The sequence below is a fragment of the Malurus melanocephalus genome, unplaced genomic scaffold (genome assembly GCF_030028575.1).
Source record: "Malurus melanocephalus ecotype Western Australia unplaced genomic scaffold, MMel_1.1 scaffold_87, whole genome shotgun sequence".
Lineage (NCBI taxonomy): Eukaryota > Metazoa > Chordata > Aves > Passeriformes > Maluridae > Malurus > Malurus melanocephalus.
Genome location: NW_026623319.1, coordinates 1,216,800 through 1,237,013, shown reverse-complemented (window position 1 = coordinate 1,237,013; position 20,214 = coordinate 1,216,800). Strand labels below are relative to the sequence as shown.

General features: G+C 40.1%; 1 protein-coding gene across 7 annotated transcripts in view; it reads right to left on the bottom strand.

Moving 5' to 3' along the window:
* Positions 1–20,214, bottom strand: part of DOCK3 (dedicator of cytokinesis 3) — a 181,046-nt gene that overhangs the window by 91,221 nt on the left and 69,611 nt on the right. For all 7 annotated transcript variants that reach the window (XM_057368019.1, XM_057368022.1, XM_057368020.1 and 4 more), the window contains exons 8-9: positions 16,614–16,655; positions 14,681–14,835 (exon numbers count right to left, since the gene is read on the bottom strand). In XM_057368019.1, the coding sequence (XP_057224002.1) occupies positions 14,681–14,835; positions 16,614–16,655 (197 nt within the window). The remainder of the gene's footprint in view (positions 1–14,680; positions 14,836–16,613; positions 16,656–20,214) is intronic.

Here is a 20,214-nt window from a genome sequence, read left to right as displayed (position 1 = left end):
GATTTGAGTTTTATTAAAAAAAAAAGATGCAGTGATTATTGTAATTCCAAAGTCTATGAAACAGTACTCACTGGTCTACACAAAGTTACATGGAACAGCACAGATTTTTAATAGTGAGTACTCTGCATGTGAAAACGTTGTGTTGATGCATATTCATGATGCAGCAACATTAAAATAATGTGAGTATAAGAAGCACAAAATCTGTACACATTACAACTCCTCCAGGCAAAGGGTAAGGCAAACTTGCTGAGGGGTGCAATGCCTTTGGTAAAACTGAGTTCATTAAAATCCACTCAAAACTAAGAGTTACAAGAATACCAATTAAGCAATCTCCTTCAACACAGAGCATTTATAGAAGCAAGATACTAATTCAAACACATTAAGATTCAATTGATACAACTCTTACCAATCAAATTAAGCAGGTCTTTGGTGAATAAAACCAGCACGTTTAGCCAGACTGAAAAATGAACAATCCTTACTATACACGGTAAGACATGGACATTCGTATTATTTCTTAAGACAAAGAATTTCTGTGTAAAAGTAAGCCTGATGAGCAATTTTTTCCCCAGTGTGCAATGGCCTACTGAGTACTGACCAGTTTTCTTTCTAGATTGTCATAAAAATAAAGTGAGAGCACATCATTACATCTTCCATTAAATCACAAATCCTTTCAATCCTGTCCAGTAGAACCGCATCCACTCCAGCAACCTTCATTTGATACATTTGCCAGCATATTACCCACTGCTGGCCTGAAAAATGTGAAAGCASAGTGTCCACACTCCCTCCTTTGGCAGCTCACTCCAAAGGCCACTCGTCCCTGCTGTTAAACCACATGGAGCAGGGGCAGCTCGGAAATGCCTGATTTCAATGCACAGACACTGCTTTTTGTCACCCTTCTGTATTAAAAAGCCCTTTAGAGCAGCTCATTTCTTGCAGGGTAGGGATAGCAGTGATATCCCCCCCACAAAAACAAGCAATTTAACACTTAAAAAATCCAAGAAAAAGTGCTGGAATTGTTTTGTAGAACTTACCCATGGGGCCATTTTTCAACAGCATTTCATGACCAGTTCTAGCATGATAAGATTGCAATAGTCTGGTACTGATSCCACCTCCACCATAAATACACACACTTCTGTGGGCTCCACACATTGAAGCCAAGTCTCTACTCATCCTGTGATTATCAGATATCTATACTACAGCTTTATGCTGTGAGTTCATGTGACTGATATACTGATACACTGATATAAATACTGATACACTTCCAGAACTATTACTTTGTCGGAATGGTCTTTAATTCTCAACCATGACCCATACATCTTGTTATACAATTTTGCATGATTATTTATGTAATTAATTTATTTATTATGCTCAGCAATCCAGCTCATCTTCTTTGTCACTCACTATTACTCCGGTCTCCAYGGATCTCACAACCCCATTCAGTTATAATTTTAATTAATTTGCTTCCAGTACTTATAGCCTGCTGAAATGCCACAAAGACAGCCATAAGAAACAGATATTTGATGATTCTTTCAAGTTGTTGGTAAGTTAAGAATCTTTTAGCAAATGCTTTAATGACATGGTATAATCCATTCTTYCAGTAAGAATTTTGTGATGCATTAAGTGGAGAGGACAATATTACAACCTCAGAACATTACACWGACAGTCACATTACAACAACAACAACATTACATCTTCATAGCTACCTCCATCTACCTAACACATCAATCAGTGCTACATATTACATTCTAACTTCCCAGGAAGTTACATTTTTGAACTTTTTAAAGTATCATTTCAGCTCTAATGAGCACTTCATTTCCATACAGGAGCTGAATGCAATACTGTGTGCCAGAGAATCCTGTGCAGGCTGTCCCTCAGACAATGGCTGGGAAGGAACTGCCAATTCTTTGAGCTGAGCTGYCTGTATGTATTTCATTCATTAACAAAAGCTGCATTGCTTAGTCTGCTTCTAAAGCACCCAAAAAAGGGATATTCTGGAGRCTCTCTTGATGGTCTCTTGCAAGGTTTTCCTCCATTAATAAGTGGAAATCTTTGAAAATTTGCAGTTCATCTTTTCCTTGTTACAGCCACGGAGAAAATCTGGTTCCTGTCTCCCTATTCCAGTGCTTTTCAAGAAATGAAGCAGCCACCATGTCTCTCACCTGCCTATTGATCAACTGCTCCCTTATTCCAGCGGCACTGCAGTAACAACCTTTACATTCCTTCAGCTCCCAGCCCTCCCTTGAGTGCTCTTGAGCCTGTGTGACCAAATGATGAAGGGGACTTTGATCAACTGCAGCTCTTGAGAACTGTGGAATAGGAAGAGGCATTTGGCCAAAAGAGATCCAGGGACAGGGCCCGGAGAATGACAGGGCAGCAGTGCCACCCCAAAGGACCAGCCACTGCCAGTTCTCCCTCCTTTCCTTGCACATCAGTTCTCCTAAACTTGTGGGTTTGTTTCTCATCTCCAGYATTTCTCTAATCTTTGACATTACTACTGATCAAGAAAGAAGAAAGTTAAATACTCTTCTATTATCCTGTTATTATACGAAGTCCACCRGTGCTGATACTGTCAGTATCCCTGGAATGGAACTGGAAGCTTTCTACACTGGTGACCCATATTATGAACTAGTTAGTCAGCTGCTTCCCATTTTACAACTGCAAATTTATTTCTATGTCAAAGCAAATCTGAAAGAATAACCCTGTTTCCAATGACCTGAAAATCCACTGCCTTCATCTATCATTGCAGCYCTATTTTTAGACAAAAATACATATATTTAGGGTCAAGAAACTTAATGGGAATTCAGTAACTTAATTTCTTCTTTTAAGAGCTACATCCTTTGAAAAAGTTGAGTCTCCAGTGTGTCTTTTCCTCAAGCTTATCTTCTGCACAAATACAAGAGCATGTACAGAATCCAGACAACAGTAAATCCATTTCAGCAAAACCAAAATATCAAATCTGAATAAACTCCATGTAGAAATTAATAAAAAACTTCTGTAGTTACAACTGCAAAATGAGTGGTAGAAATGAAGCATGGGGAGGTGCTGACACCCAGTCTGATTGTTTGATCCTACTACTGTCCAAAACCAAAAGACCCACAAAAACCCCACAATCACCCCACAATCAAAACCAACATCCCAATAAAAGTCTTCAGCTATTCTGAATATACATCAAAATCAGTTCTTTTGCATAAAATTGRAGATAAATGCATCAAAACAGAGAAAAGAATTAACATTTCACCCTGCTGAGCTCAGACCCAAGACGTGCCACACTAGGAGCAGTATCTTAAACAAAAGCTTATTTATTCCTCTTGCTCCTATATGCTATAAGCAAGCTCCAATTACTCTAATTGCAGCATCTCCTCCTGTGCTAATTCACATTACAGTGAAACCACCTCTTGTGCAGCACTAAGCCAGGGTTTACAATCACTCTCATGATTAGTAATTGCTACAGCTACTCAAATATAAGAACCACTGCTCTGACAAGCAAAGTCAAACAGCTTCTTGTTCATTCACTTGAAAAGGAGGAAAAATGAAAGGAGTGTAGTGTCTCWCTTCTTGGCTTCCCTGAACTGACTGAAAAGCAGGACCATACTGAACTCTGCAAAAAGGAAGGAAGCCATCAATGGATTGGAATGTTACATTTTCAGCATGAAAAAGGGGGCAAACAGGGACAAAATCTACTGCTGGATGAGCAGGAGTGGCACTATGCCCACRGGGAGTTTTTGTTGTTGAGGTTTGTTTGTGATGTTCTTTGCATAACATGTGAAGATGACAACAAAAGGAAAGGCCTGGCAAAGAGCTTGGGGTGGACTGGTGAGCCCCTTGTACTAATTCATGGGCACACTTCGTTACTGGGGGCATTTCAAGGCAAAAATCCTGACTGAGCATCAAYTTGGAATGTAGGTACAGCATTAACAGATGCATAATGCCAAAGCTGTGGAGGTCTGGAGAGAGGCTGCAGATCAATTTTCTGTTTGAATTGGAGACTGGTGAGAAAGAACACGGACTAAAAAAATTAATTCTTTAACTAAGTGTAGGAGATTGGTTTTCTGAAGCAGGGACAGCAGCACATTAGGGATTCAATCTCCTTAGGCAGAAACCTCACATCTTGTAGCCTTCCCTTGYCTTAAGTAATGGTCCAGCAGCTATTTCTCCCAGAAACAAAACCTCCTTCACGCTCTCCATTCCAATGTGCCACTGAAAGGGAAAATGTTTAAATATCCAAATGCTCCCTATTTTTTCTTGTTTTCCTCAGTGTTTAYTTCCAGAGAAAGCACTGGGGAGCACTGAGTATTATTAAAATATTATTTAATTATATATTATAATTATTACTAAAAACAGCTCAGTCCTTTCTCAAGAGCTGYATTTAATTCAGTTTTCAGAATCTAGCATGTGGCCAACCCCTTCTAAGAATACATGCTCTTTCAAAAATACATATTGATCCATGACACATGTAGAAGTGCACAGGGAGAAGGGTCACGTGGTAGCAGAAAAGATCATGYAACAACTCATATTTCAGACTTGGAYTTTCTCKTGGTGTCTCTACAGGTTTCTTTCCGACACTTTCAGTATCATGTAAAGCCTTACCTGCATGCAAACACAAACTAAGGAACAAAATCTGAAAATGCTGCCACARAAGCCAGAAGTTTGCAGGAATAAGMTACACACACTTGCCTAKCCAGAACAGTTCACCTCCTTTCATCCTAGTGGTTAAAAATTAATGATAAGCATGATATTATTTAATTCCTCCCTTACCTCCCTCCCCAAAAAATCTCTAGTCTCTTCTTTTAATGAATGCTAATATGCCTGACAATAATTCCAGAAYAACATTTGAGCTGGCATATGAGTATCACAAACATTTTAAGAGRCCAATGTAAAAGCAGCRTATTTAGTCCCAGATACATCACAAGAACAAACTCCACACAGGTTATCCAGGAAAGAGCTTAGGATGAGCTGGTCACTCTCTGTAGCAATGGAAACCTTGCCAACATTTGCCTTCAAAATGTCCCAGTCTTGCTGTGCACACACATTTTGAGCAGTTTATTTCATCAGTGTCATCAAATACTGCATTCTACCCCTATGTAGGAAGGGTAGCTCTACAAGCACAATGTTGACCAGACAAATGGAATTATGTTAGGAATCACTGGTATAGGATCAAAGCATTTTCTTAAAGCTGCAAAAAAAGGAGCTTCCTTCAAAACATTAATTAAGTTAGGAGAGAAATACCATRAAAAGGATCCCTGAGGCTTGGTGGGAGCGGGAAGGGGAGAGGAAAGTGAACTACAGTCTCTAAACCTTAAGGTTTGGACAAGCTAATATTTGCATGGATTAACTTGGGAAGCTGTTCCTGTATCAGACAGGAAGACCACTGGCCCAGCACAGCAGAAATTTTAAAGCCCCAGGGCAGCAGCATTAGCCAGTTCTGCAGAAAGCAATTACTGCTCTCCACCATCCTATCTGGAGGCTGGGAGAAACGCGGTTTCTACTGCTCTGACTTTCCATTGGTGCTGCATCCTGCAATACAGTTCACGATAACAAGACGAGGCTCCTCATATTTGCTTGCACAACTTCACACAAGAAAAAAARTAGAMTWTTATTTTYATTCCATCRGCCAAATTTGTCCAAATCTCTCTCRAGTTTGTCAGCTGCAAGAACATTACTGTGGTCAGTGACTGAAACAGTCATTCCAGGACAGCACTGCAGCCTGGTGCTTTTGAGAACACACTGTAGGAACTTCCTGAAAAGGAAACAAGCCTCACYTCAGGCCTTCTGAACTTTATTTTGTGAGCATGGTCACATGTTCATGTGTGCACATCTACATCAACATTTCAGTAATTTCTCATTATCAAATATAACAGTTTTTTCTCTGGAAAGATGATTTAAGCAGTAGGAGTATCCTCTGCAAAAAGCTTTTCAAGTTTATTTTCTGTTCATCATGATTATCTTTTAGAGTTGCTAATTTTTGCTCATCCTCTTGGAAAAAAATCTAGATCCTTAGAGCTGCTGTAAGACTGACCTAATAACAAAATCTCCCAGAGCTCCACAGAATGAGTCTTCATTCTCAGAGTGAGTGCGACAGTAAGTCAGAGCATATGTACAGAATGGTCCTGTGTCTGTGAAGGACTCAATTCCTGCTTCCAGTGCAAACCATCAGTGTCTCCAGATCCCAGCAGTGTTTGAGCAATCCATCACTGACAGCGGTCACTGCTGAGCCSGGAGACAGAGACATCACCTCTGCTGAACTTTCAGTTTGCTCACTGTCTCAACAATGACTCATGGACTATTTAAAAATCTTCCTTTTCAGRCCAGTGCTCACCGACTGTGTTTGGTTTTCCCCCTTTCCTTTTGTTGGGGAAAGCAGGAGAGTTCTTTCCCGAGCTGTCTTATCCAGCAGCTCTGCAATAACCCCAGTTTCACAAGCAAGTGAAGCAAAGTACACTGCTTTGGTTTATGGAGTGTATTTTATAAAGACATCTTAGAGAAAAGAACACCAAATCTGTGAGGGAAATGAATCTGGCCCTGAGAAAACGGCTCCAAGCAACACAGTTTGCTTCCCAGCAAATTCAGGCTTAATGCTCATGAATTATTAAATTACCACATTGGCGAGAAGCCCCGGGGGAGGATTACAGAGCTTACAGTAAGACTGTTACTGCAAACACTGGGTTTCCATGGAAACAGAAAATAGTGAAAATAACTACCTGTCATTCCTCTTGCCACATTCAAGGGAAAACCACCACAATGTTAAAGTGTTATTGAGGCTTGCAGGARAAAGGGAGCTAAGCACCAATTACATTCTCCTTGGCTTCTTGTGACTCTGTCACACTTGAATATTTGACACTRTCATGAGGATTTTTCTGTTATTTCCATCATGAAAGGTACATATTTMTGTTCCTAAAGGAATCCTGTCAATTAGAAAAGGTTTCTATTTCCAAAAGAAAGATTTCAGTCATCTAGTGCGATTCCCCAGTGATGGTGATTTTAACTAATGCAAAGCAAGGCAGACTGACCTGCCAGGTGGCAGGTGAGGAAAGCTTCACAGGGAAGACTTCTAATTTTGGATTACAGGTATTTTGTAGAATAAGGATTTGATCACCATCCCTACCCTGGGAGAAGATAATGGTTCTGAGGTCTGATATAGCAGCTGTCACATTTAATTCGTGCTCCACAAGAGCTTCGCATACGACAATTTCTGTCAGGAGCACAGAACTGGGTTTTGAGGGGGAATTTTGCCACAGAAAGAGCTCAAGTATAATGAGTAGAATTCTTTACACTGGGCCTTCCTACAGACAGGAAATTACTCGGAAGTGCTTTCTCTGAGCTCAGTTACACATTTTAACAACCTGGATTTGCCTCCTGCCCCTGGAGTGAGCAGTGTCTCTTCCAGCTGTGTGTGTCCACGATACGCTGTCATTCTTCCTGAGCAGGAAAAGGGAACAAGTTCCAATGCCTGCAACTAATTGATTTCTTCCTGCTAATAACTAAAAAATAAAAATAACCCTATATCCCTGCCTATTTCTATGTCATATTTRATCCCTAACCTGAAAATCCCCTGTTTTGGAGGAAGGAGGGTGGTGGCGGCAAGAGATTCAAAATAAGATGGATATTTGTAAAAACTCCTGTTTCAGAATAGCTACATATTAATAATTCTATCAGAACTAGGAAAAATAGTAATTTTATAGGAAAGAATTAACATCTCGAATAACACCACCTACATCTCTTACAGCAACTTTCATATACAAATCCAGACAGTAACAGTTGCTTTTGCATTTACTATTAACAAGACAGATGATAAATAGGAAAACCAAGAAAATATTTTAGAGAGAGATGCAGGGAATGGAAGTCAGCTGAAGCAACCAACAGASAAAATGAAATTGCATCAGTCCTTCTGTGCCCTTTTCTAAAAATCTACACATGAGAAAACCTTAAATACTCCACAGGTTTTATGTCTCCAGTGATGATGAAGCTTGTGTTTTTTCAGAAGTTCTGTCAAAAAGGCCCTTTGTCCCAGCTGCATGTGTGCAGCAGGCTCCAGACACACAGATTTTCCATGGTCACTGCACTGACCAGAGCAAGGTCATTGCCATGTGTAGCAATATTCCTTCATGTTTGCTTAGTTTTTGAGGAAGTTGACCTTGAGCAGGATGAAAAACTGATATGATTACCATTAATAWTGCTATGAATTATCTATTGCACCAAACTCAGGAAAATACTTTCCTTGAAATACCACACTAAATTTAAGTACAGGAGAAGCTGATGAAGGATTAGCTATCCTAACAGATCAGATTGCTAAGAGAGAGGTAAAAATTGAAAGATAGTTTTTTTCATGACTAAGCAGAAGAAAAAACTCATTAGTTGGTAAGGTTAATCCCTAAGAAAATTCACAGAATATTAAAGAAATAATTCTCAGYGATACAAAGTTATTTTTTCCCAGCAGACAAATCATTATACTGACAGTGAATGAGATAACTTTTCTATTTTAAAATAGCTATGCTATTAAAAACATAACAAAAGGAAAATTTAGCACATATTGCACAATAAAAGTAAAATATAATTTTCTGCTTCCTTACATAGCAACTGGCAATAAAGGAACATGATAATATTTTAAAGCAATTAACTGGGGATAAATGCCYACACATTGTCCCAGCACTTCCAGAGCCATTATGTGAGAGAGAAGCAACACAGAAAAAAGGATCTTCAGGACAGTCCCATATCCTCAGAGAGAATGCAGTCACACTGGATTGACATAGTTCTTCCTGTGGATTCTTCCACATTAATTAACAATCTCTCTTTCAGTTATTTGACTTCAGCAATATTTATCTACCCAGTGACCCTAYTTTCCTTTTTCTGACCTTATTAGTGCCAGTCCTATTCTTCTTTATTCYACCCACCCCCCCTCTCTCCACTCTCAGCTGCCAAACCTCTCTCTACCCAACCAGAATCTGGATCAGGTACAAGTTCTCCAGCCCCAGTTTGGGACAGATAGGGCTGCTCTGGACAGGTGTTTCTCACATTAAGGATGCTGCTCCTGCACATCAGAGCTTTGAGAGGASTCAAACCCCTTCTCGGACAGGACTTGTGGGAAATTTGCCATTGCATTTGCAGAAGTTGGCTCAGTGTTAGAAATGGAAACTCCTGACAGTGGTAATTGTCTGCATTAGAAAGTGCTACAGGAAAATTATTCAAGATGACATGTGTAAGCACAATGTAATTTTAGCTACGCTGTTCCTGCTAACATTTTGGAGCAGCTGATATACATTCCTATTGACAGTTTAAAAGTCAAAAACCATGACTAAATGATGATGAGAACCATGGAACTAACGGCCATCATCAAACACAAACAGAGATGAAGGATTCCTGACAGATTTGTCAAGGTAACCTTCAGCAGCTTGGGATAGATTTGTATTCTGACGTCTGAATCAGGAATACTGTGTCAGAGAAACTCCTACTGCAGAAAGAGTGAAAATCAAATCCTCTACGAATTCATCATTTCTAAATCCAGTGTTTCAAAGTGGTGCGTTTCATTCTACTCTACTTGAACAGTGTCACAAACATTTTCTTTTTACAGCCTCCCCCTACCACTCAAACGCAGCATCGTGACTTCCACAGGACCAGGTTGTACAAGTGAGTAGCAACTCGAGGAAACTCTTCTAACACTCACACACTGGTTAAACCAAGCCTAGTCTGGTCATGCCCCAGAAGTTGACTTGTTTACAAGGACAGAGAAATGTTTAAATTGATAATGATGTTGTTCTCTAATATTTTTACCCCTTTAGTATCTTAAACTATTTACATATTTGTCTGCCGATTTTTATCACAGAAAAAAATTTGATTGGAAATTATGSCAAGGTCCAGAGAGGAGTTACAAATGGGAAATCACTGTCTCCATTACCTCTGCAGTTACTGCAGAGCAGTACTAACAGACAAACATTGCCCCTCAATGTTTTTTGACTCAGCCTTGAAAAATAGGGGCAGATGACTTCATATCAGATGACTTTAGAGCAGCTGAATCCCACTATCCTGATGTAGACCCAGAGCATTTTTTCAGTCCATAATTATGTTTCCAAACCATGTTTCTCTCCCAAGAACTGCTTTGTCAATGGTGCTAAATCCTTAAGACAAGACTTGGGACAGACTGTACTGCTCACATTCTCCCCATCATCCACCCACTAACAGAACATTTCCACAAAAAACATCTTTCCTTATCACCTGTTAGCAAGAGCTTTAAAGAGCAAGCTTATGTTTTTTCTCGTTTTGGCTACCGCTTTGCAATTTTAACACTGAAATAGATGTTTCCCAATCAAATTCCCAGCCCTGTGCTGCAGTGCACAGAATCCTGTCTCACCCCAAAGGCAGGGCAGGTATCTAAAACAGACGCTGCAGAGAACGTTTGGTCTCTCAACAAAGGCTCTGAACACCTTCTGGGTGAGAAATGCCCACATGGCCTTCCTCAGTCACTCCTATCAACAGCACCACGGGCACTCAGCACATCCCAAAGCCTCCAGTCACGAGGAGGTCGCTGCTATAACGGGCATGCCAAAGGCTCAGGAGGAGGAGGCAGGTGGAGGAGTTACAGGCAGAAATATGCACAACACCATTTTCCATGCATAATTACTGCTTAGTCCCCCAGATCTTCAAATTCAATCACATCAGAGTTTCTCTTTTGTTCTATTCACTCTCCATAATTAAGGATATTTCTAGATGATAAGAAACTTTTTAAATCCCGGTGGTGTGTAAAATAGGGTAACTGGTTTAAGATGCAGGCAGAATGAAAAACATGTTTCAACATAAACTCCATCAAGAAAAAATAAGATGGAAATTTATTTATCTTTTTCAATACTCAAAAGGCTGAGAGAATTGGGATTGTTTGGGCTGGAAAATAGAAGGGTTCAGGAGAACCTAATTGCCCCTTCCAGCATGTGAAGGGAGCCCACAAGAAAAATGGAGAGAGGCTCTCTACAAGGGCTGGACAGAGCAAGAGGGAATGGTTTCAAACTACCAGTGGGATTAGATGAGGTGCTGGGAAAGAATTCTTCCCTGTGAGGGTGCTGAGGCACAGGGTGCCCAGAGAAGCTGTGGCTGCCTCATCCTTGGAAATGTCCAAGGCCAGGTTGGATGGGGTATACMRRTGTCCCTGCCCATGGCAGGCTGTGGATGAGAGGACCTTTTAGGTCACTTCCCAAATCATTCTTGGATTCTATGAYAATCAGTGGACTTTTCAAGCTTTTTTTTCAGAAAAAAACCCCTGCTATCATACCATAGAATGTACAATTTTTCTAAGTTATGCATAATTCCATGCATTTCCTAGAAAAATAGAGTTATTGTATAGGTATCTAAACCTCACTGCTTCACTGAATTTCRTTGATTTTCACCCGTAAAAATCATGTTAAAAATGAAAAAAAAATAATAATTTTAATTGTTGCATCTTTCTARCACAAATAACACTCTGGATCACTTCTTCTACAAGTTTCCAGCTTCTTTAGAACAATTTAATCCAGACTGTACCTCCTTCTTTATAATATCGAATTTAATACATCTCTTCTGTTGAGACAGGAGGTGCATTCCCATATAACAGAACAAAATTAGTTGTCTCTGATGTGATTTATTCTCGACAAATCTACGCTGACTTTTACTTATCATCTTGTTAGCTTCTTAGTGCTAACAAGTAGTTTATTTGTTCCCAACTTTCTGCATTTGTCATCAGATTGCAGCTGACCTTCTTAGGGAGATTGAGACAAAACAGCCATTAAATACTCCAGCTATCTTGGAAACATCTGCTCATGGCTTAATGTCCCCTTTAATCTGTTCAGTTATTTCTTGATTTTGTAAAAAAAAAAAAATTGCTGTTAAAGCATTATAGATTTTTTTTTGTCCTTGATGCCTTTTGCTAATCATATTTTTTCTACAAGTTTCTGTCTTTCCCACCCACTTGTGCAATTTCATTAATCTTTTTTTTTATGCTGCCTTCCAGACACCTTTTCACGACAGAATATGATACAGATTTTCTGTTGTTTCCATATATTTAATCGTTCCTTCATACTAAAACAATTTGCTTTTACGCTCCTCAACAGTATCATTAAGAAACAGACAACTGTCAAATGTCTTTTCTCCATATTTCTGTTTGATCTTTATTGACACCTTCCTTACCGATTTCACTATCTTTACMGCAGTATTTTCTTTCCTCCTTTTTTGATGTTAATCTCAACTTGAYCATTCCATGATCGCTCAGTCCAAGATATGGCTCACAATGGGGTATAATCATTGGCTATAATCAAAACTGGATCAATTACCACATCATTTTCCAGTAACATCTACGTAGTGAACAAACTGAGGTATTAAAGATGAGTCACAAAGATTTTGTTGCTAAACTAGGGGCTTTTGTACGCAACCAAAAAAAAAAATCCTAGAATACTTTAAAACAAAAATTTTAATCCCTTTTTATCTGAGCCTTCAAGATCTATTTACTTACAAGTATTACTTTTTATATTTCTGTCAGACTGAAAAGGCAGTAACTTTTTCCTTGTGTTTGCCTCTAGGTCTGACCCCTCTGATGGATGGGAGGGTTGTTATTCCTGCTGTCCATAGCTCCTCAGTGTTATCCTTTGTCTGCTCCTGCTTTGCACAACCATTAAACTCAGGAACATTTTTGGAKCCAGACACTGGGAACCATCTCAAACCGTGGAACCATCTCAGTTGCTGCTCCAGCCTTCTGATTGTTAATCCAGACCTGCTGCATGCTGCTACTTCAGCCCTTGAAAAACACTGGAACTTTCCCCAATTCCTCACTTAACCTCCCTGGGAAATAACTCCTGGCAGCAGCCGGTTCAGGGAGGTTTCTAATCCAGCACATGTCCAAGGCAGTAATGCTGAAAGCCACTCAGCCTCCAGCGTGAGCTGCTTGGGTGAGAAATTTATCAACCTCCAAACCATTTCAGAAGTCAATTTGTCCCTTTCATTTAGAGTGCAGCGTGCACAAGCCTTGCTTGGGTTTTYTACCTTACTATTTCCCGAGAGGAAAGAAAATGTTTGAAAGTAGATATAAAAACATCATTCTAAATTTGCAGCAATGTGTTTGTCTGTTTTCTGGTTCCTTCTCCAGAACAGGGCTCAGCCTCATTACACACTTCTTCCTCAGCACTCTCTGGGATGTAAGAAAATGTAAAAATTATGCTGTTTTCACTACAGCAGACCACTGATGCTTAATGCAAAGCGCTAAGTGATAACAACTGTTTGCACAAAAAAACATTACTATATATATTTAAATTTGCCTGAATCACTCTTTGTGCCTTTTCTCATTATAACTATTATTTTCTTTATTTTTTTTTATCATGGGCAAAACCCTTCCTTAAGRCTCTCCACTCAGTGTTTACATACAAACTGCAGTCCAAGACAATTCATCTTTCAAAGCCATTTCTGCTGGCAGCAGCTTGTCTGTCTGTCCCTTCCTATTGCTGGCAGCTTTTCTCATCTAAATTATTTAATATTTCACTGCTTTGCAGTAGGAACTAGTTGTGCATATTTTTTTTGTTTTGGTTTCCCATTTTCWTCTTTSAGTTATTTTCTGGTATTTCTTTCAAGAGAAGAATCACAGGCATGTCCTCCTGAACTGCATCGACTGCAGTGTCCAAAGAGCTGCAAAGATGGGAAGGGTCAAATGAGGAAGGGCTGAGGGCCCTTGGTTTGTTCAGCCTGGAAGAGACTGAGGGGAGACCTCACTGGGGGAGGGGAAGGTACCAATCTGTGCTCTCTGTGACCAGGGACAGGAGGCAATGGCTGGAGCTGGGTCAGGGGAGGTTTAAGTTGGATATCAGGAAATGGCATCAAGTCGTCAGAGCTTTCTAACACAGACGAGTTTTTAGTGGGATGTACTTCAAAGAGATACAAAACTGTTATCACTCTACTCTCAACTTTCTTGGATGAACCCTGTTCACATGATAATGTTCCTCAAAAGAGAGGAAAGAGCATTCTGTGGCTCTTCCCTTTGAAACAAATCCAAATCTAATTTCCTGAAAATTAGGAGAGTTTTGATTATGGCAGCAAATGACTGTCAGGACATGCTTTTACCAGGACTCTGAACACACCACAAAAGGCTGTTCTTCAGACCAAGCCATGCCTACTAAACTTCTAAGATACAAAGTAATGCTGCAGTGCTCTTCTACATACTCGGATCGTTTCAAAACACACCCTTGCAAAGGAAAAACCCAGTCTGTCTCATATTTGCTAATACCAGTACCAGTTAGTTCAATGTACAGAGAACACAGACATAGGAGTGAATGGGAAGAGTTTATGATGAGAAGGAGCTCTTTTGTGACAGGCCTGGAAGGCAAGGAGTGCAAAAGAGTTTAAGAGGAACACAGCAATCCCTTCTCAAACCAGCCCCACAGCCTGGCCCTGTCATTATTTGYCCTTCTTAACCAACAGCCCTAAGGATGCAGCTATGAGACACCAAAGCCTTCAGTGATGTGTGGAGGCAAAGTCAGAAAACTTAARAATTCAACCACTCTGTGCCTTTAGTGCTTCACTAAACTTCCTATACAAAGACCAGTATTTCTGGTATTCCCAAGTAAACACTGTGATTTACCATGTCGTCCTTGCAGCTGGGCCACAGGAACACCCGACAAATTTTTCTCCAGTGTATTTCCTTTGTTCACATTCTCTCTTAAGCTGTTTGACACATTCCTACCTGATCTGTTTGCCTTCCCGGACATCATACAAGGAAAAAAAGACATCTGTGTCCTCTCCAATGGTGTTGTAGGTGAAGCTCTTCAGGCTGAGGAAGAAGTGATGAGGCACTGGCATCCGACAGGCTTCCCCGTGCCGCTGACGGATCGTATCCACCTGATCAAACCAGGGAAAACCATTGGCACTYCTTCACAAACAAAGGACACAGCACCAACCTGACCACTTGAACTGAGATCCTGTTCTCCTCTCTCCAGCAAGTTTAATCTCAAATATATTCTGCCTCAGTGATAACACGATCAATTTTCTTCCTCTATTTTTAACACTTCTAATTTGAATAGATTGATGAAACCATGATAACCAAGTAGATACAAAACAAATGGCTGATGCATTGGAAATTTGATTTTATCAAGTAAATCAAGTCAATCCTGTTTCTCAAATATTGGCTTGATTCTGGTACTGAAAATTACTGTAAGATGGTACTAGGGTGGTTCCTGATGACTTCTATTTAAAGCAGATGGACTTCAAAGCATTTTTAAGAATAACATTTGTTACATTATTTCTTTTCAGCAGCTGCCATTTATTCATAGAGGTTGTTTATGTGCCCAGTAGRATGAGGGCAGTGACCATCCCCCTGCTGGGCACTGGTGAGCCCACACCTTCAATCCCCGGGTTTGGGACCCTCATTCCAAGGAAGACACTGAGGTGCTGGAGCATGTGCAGAGAAGGGATTGGAGCTGGGGAAGGGTCTGGAGCACAGGCCACATGAGGAGCAGCTGAGGGAGCTGGGGGGGGCTCAGCTGGGAGAAAAAGAAACTCAGGAGGGACCTTTTTGCCCTGTGCGGCTTCCTGAAAGGAGGTTGTAGCCAGGTAGGGCTTGGTCTCTTCTCTCAGGAAACAAGCAACAGGACAAGAGAAAATGGTCTCATGTTCTGCCATTGGTTATTGGATATAGACTGGATATTAGGGAAAATTTCTTCACAAATAGTGTTCAAGCACTGAAACAGGGAAATGGTGGAGTCACCACCCCTGGAGAGATTTTAAAGATGTGCAGATGTGGTGCTCAGGGACAGAGTTTAGTGGTGGTCTTGGCAGTGCTGGGGGAGTGGCTGGACTCAATCTTAAGGGCATTTTCCACTCTAAACAATCCATGACCTAGAACCAGGCTTAACAGGCCARTTTGTCCTGCAGGTATAGCAAAAACTTATCAAGGGTCGATAATATGAGCAACCAATCACAAGATTTACATTTTGACTCAACATATCAAGACCTATTTACAGCAGTAAATATTGCAACAGCCAAAAAAGCCCATCATATAATCAGAAGCAAATTTATGCTTCAGTTTTTTAGCCCTTTGCATCCATTTATGCTGATCTTAAAAAGGTTGCATGAATGCCTTAAGTTCACTGTGCTCATCTCCTCTGAATGCCTTCACAGGTACATAGTAACCAACAAAATCGTAACATTTTCAGACTCACAATCYAGATTTGTACTGGTTTGAAAGGAATTTTGTTCTGGATTTAAAATTAAATCCAAAGAAATCCTCATTCTTTAAAGACAGGTACCTATGGAAGCACAGATCTCTGTAAGGATCAAAGGCAGATTCCATGACCAGGACTGGATTATATTAGTACAGAAAGGACGTGTGAAACAGAAGCCACTAAGCCACGTGTTAACAGGTGGAGAGAAGAGCCACACGGGCAGAGGGAGGCTTTTGATCTCACTACATAARTTGATCTTTTAAGAACAACAGTTATGAGCTCAGGAAAAGGGACCTAAATGGAATTTGAAGAAGGACCTTASTGACTTAAATACTCAGGAATCTTCTGAGGATGTGTTCTGTGGGTAAGGACTTCCCCAATGATCTCCATCATACCTTTACATCCATTACTAAAGATTTAAAGACAACAAAAWATTCAAATGTGGATGGTATTTACCTGTGATGTGCTCTGCTGGACACTGTGTCTACTTGACAAATGCTGTGGAGAAACAAAACAATAAAATTTAAAGCTTTTTGAAAGTAAGAAATATTTACATTGTATTTCTGGAGCGTTAGAGCACTTATTCTAAAATATGACTTTTAAAATTATTACCAACTTTTCATGGCCTTTTTTTCCCAGTGTATCATCAGTCACAAGACCACCTGCTTTCATAAAGGCTTTTCTCAGTTAAGCCATTTCTTACCCTAACTACTTGAATTTACAGGGGGTATTTACCTTAGCTTTTGAAGTAAATGGCTGTCACAAGTTAGACAGAATTTCAAAAAGAAATGTTATTATAGTGTTGGAGAATTTTATTATTCACTATAATATCTGTCTTCCCTTGCTAAATGGGGAGATACCTCACCACTAATCCTCATCTCCCAGAACTGTTGTATGTGAAAAGGTGCATTTATTAAAAAACACAGATATCTAGAAAAAGAGATGGATTTCAGATGTTAAAACTTTTTGCTCTAATAAGAAAATTAAATCCTGATAAATGTTAAAGTCTCTTCCACAATTTCAGCTGCCCAGCACCTGTAAAGAAGCACCACTATAAAGAGCTAAGTGTCTGCAAACTCAGAGGATGATGCTGTATTTAAAGCCTTTTATGCTAGAAGGAGATGTTATAATCAGAAAATGGACTGCAAGACTCACTGAAGCCATTTAATCTCCAAAGGGAGATTTAAATACTAATCTAAATTGAAAAGGTTTCAGAGAGCTTTAAAAAAACCATCATTAATGATTCTGCCATGCCTTTCCCCGCACATCATCTTAATATTAGCATTTTAAACTGAAATATCAACACTGACACTACCACACATCATTAAAYGCTCTTTTCATTTGCCCCATCTCTCTCCTTCTATTACAAACCCAGCATCTTATTCTGTCCAAACATTTACAGTCTGTAGCAGAATTAACAGATCTGTTGACAAACATGAAGTGTCAAAGGAAGTCAAAGATTGTCCACCAAATGGATTTAGCAATACTTTTCTCAAACTATCTTTTGCACAGAACAAGATTTTTTTTTCCCACAAAAGGAGAGAGACTCTTCATMATGAGAACAAATGAAGGAGATGCTGGGGTACTGAGGGAGCTGGCAGAAGTGCTCACTGAGCAGTGCTCAATCCCTCAGCAGCAGCTCTGGGTCACTGGGGAGGTYCCAGTTGAGCACAGGAGCCAGCAGTGGGCTCAGCTGGACAAGGGTGGGTGCTCCTGTATTTGACACTGCTGATGCCACATCACAAATCCTGCACTCMGTTTTGGGCTCCTCATTACTGCATTGGCTGTTAGGGGAAATTTCAGCACCAAAGCCATTATCCAGCCCTRGCACAGCTGCCCAGGGCACTGGTGGGGTCCCAGTCCCTGAAGGGATTTAAAAGATGTGTAGCTGAGTCCCCTGGGAACACGGATTGGTGGAGCCTTGGCAGTGCTGGGGGAAYGGTTGAGCTCAATGTTCTCAAACGTCTCCTCCAACCCAAACAATTCTGTGATTCTAAATGGCATATTTTGACATCTGTTTACATTCAGTTATAAAAATGTCCTCTTTCACACTCTGAGTAGAAAAATAATGMTCTCCAGCTCCATTGTTTGTCTAACTATTGCATCATCTTCTAAATGTTAAAAGCCTTTAAGTTGGCTGAGTTGCCTATTTAATCTTTTTGTCACCTGCAACCACTCAGAAACAGCTGGCATCGAAAAGACCAGTTATTTAAGCTACTCAAGGTGTCCTGACTTATTCTGATTAAATTAATCTCTAAATCCAAGTAAGAAAGTGGGAGAGACACTCAAGCAACACAAATATGAGAGGTGGTCTGAAGAGATTCCCCAGCAAACACTGCTGCTTACAGAGTGTATSCTGAAGTAAATCTGTAACAGTAAGTGGTAAAAACCTCAGGTTTTAAATTTTTCCACAATCAAAAGATTAGATTTGACTAACTCTCTGCTTTTATGCTTCGGGACCATGCTGTAACAATACAATCACTGACTGAGTTAATTTTATGTGCCCTTGCCTCTGGCCAGGCAAAGTGCCCAGAGGGTATGTGCCATTTTTGGGTACTTGGATGGGAGGGTGACTGAACATAGCCAACATGGATTTATCAGGGGGACATTATGCTGGATCAAGTGACTCCCTTGAGGTACAATAACCAAAGCAGTAAATGAGGGAGGATTAGTGGCTTTGTGTCTCCTCTGCTCCGCGAGGTCTCCCAGCTACAGCATTCCTGTACCAAGCTGTGAAGTTACCTCTGCACAGGCAGACTAAACCACTTGGTCAAAAACCCCCAAAACAGTAGAATTTTCAGGGCTCCAAAGGTAGTGGCTGATAGAGTGTATTCTTCAGGGGCCTGTCCTGTGACCTATGTGGCCTCATAAATTCCCAGATGATCCTAAATTGGGGGCAGCAGACAGGTGGAATCCTACTAAAGCAAGCCAAACACAAGTCAGGGGAGCACTTTGGCAGCAGGGATGTTTAACAATTTACTGTTTCTGTTATCAGGAATGGAGCCAGTAGACTGAGAATAAATGTATTCCTTTTTCCACAGCACTCAATAAACTACAGTGGAAACACTGCATTCAGCACAGGACAGCGAAGCAGCACCAGGTGTGTGAGGAGGGTGGAGGAAATGCAGAATTTGTGGCTGGACAAGGTTTGTAGGTGACCTATGGTAAACTTCCTCTAACTATAAAGTTACCACCCATCAAGAGGCAGCCAGACTCTCCACAGAAAAGCTAAACCTCATTGATCACCAGCTTTGAACATTTCTGATCTGAAACAACTTCAGATATCTGTGTCTTGTAACCTTTATKTTCCCAAAAGACAGCTGTGCAAACTTTAACAGATAAGATGTTCAGTATATTTTTCCTCATCAAAGCATTTTCTGATGCTTAAACTGATTCCTTATTGTAAYCAAGCCCTATTGATTCTCTTCTTAATCCATCATTAGAATGGAAAGATTAATTAATTTAGCTTGTGATTCCATTATAACTCTCCAATCTCCTTTACAGMACCACCTCACCTTGTAGTGTCCCAATCTGTACTTCAGAGGCAACAACTGAGTRCAGCAGTTAAAACCTTACATTTATGGTTCTCCCTGGTATAATATACATTTTATATAAYTTCTTCAGTTTCTCTGTATCATTTGGAATTCTGATCCCTCCCTCCACTGAAAAATCAGAAATACCACTTCAACTTTGTGGAATTTGTATATTTAGTAAGCAGACTTGCTATTTCAGCATCTAGTCCTTAATTAAACTTGAAGCACTACAAAATGGAGGATGACCACAAGAAATTCAGCTGGTTCATCCCTCCTCCTATTTAATCAAATTACTGACAATGATTCTTCTTTTATTTTTTGAGTATAGGTTTTCTAATTAGCTCTGTGTTTGCTTTACCGTAATTTCATCTAGAACTAATGACCTTTGGAGAATTTAAATTAAAACAAACATTTAAAACCTTTATTAAAATCTAAATATGGCATCAGCTGTTTCTCCTCTATTCACTACATTTATCTATATTCTAGAARTGCATTGGAACTTTGAAAAATTGCTTACTCTGAAC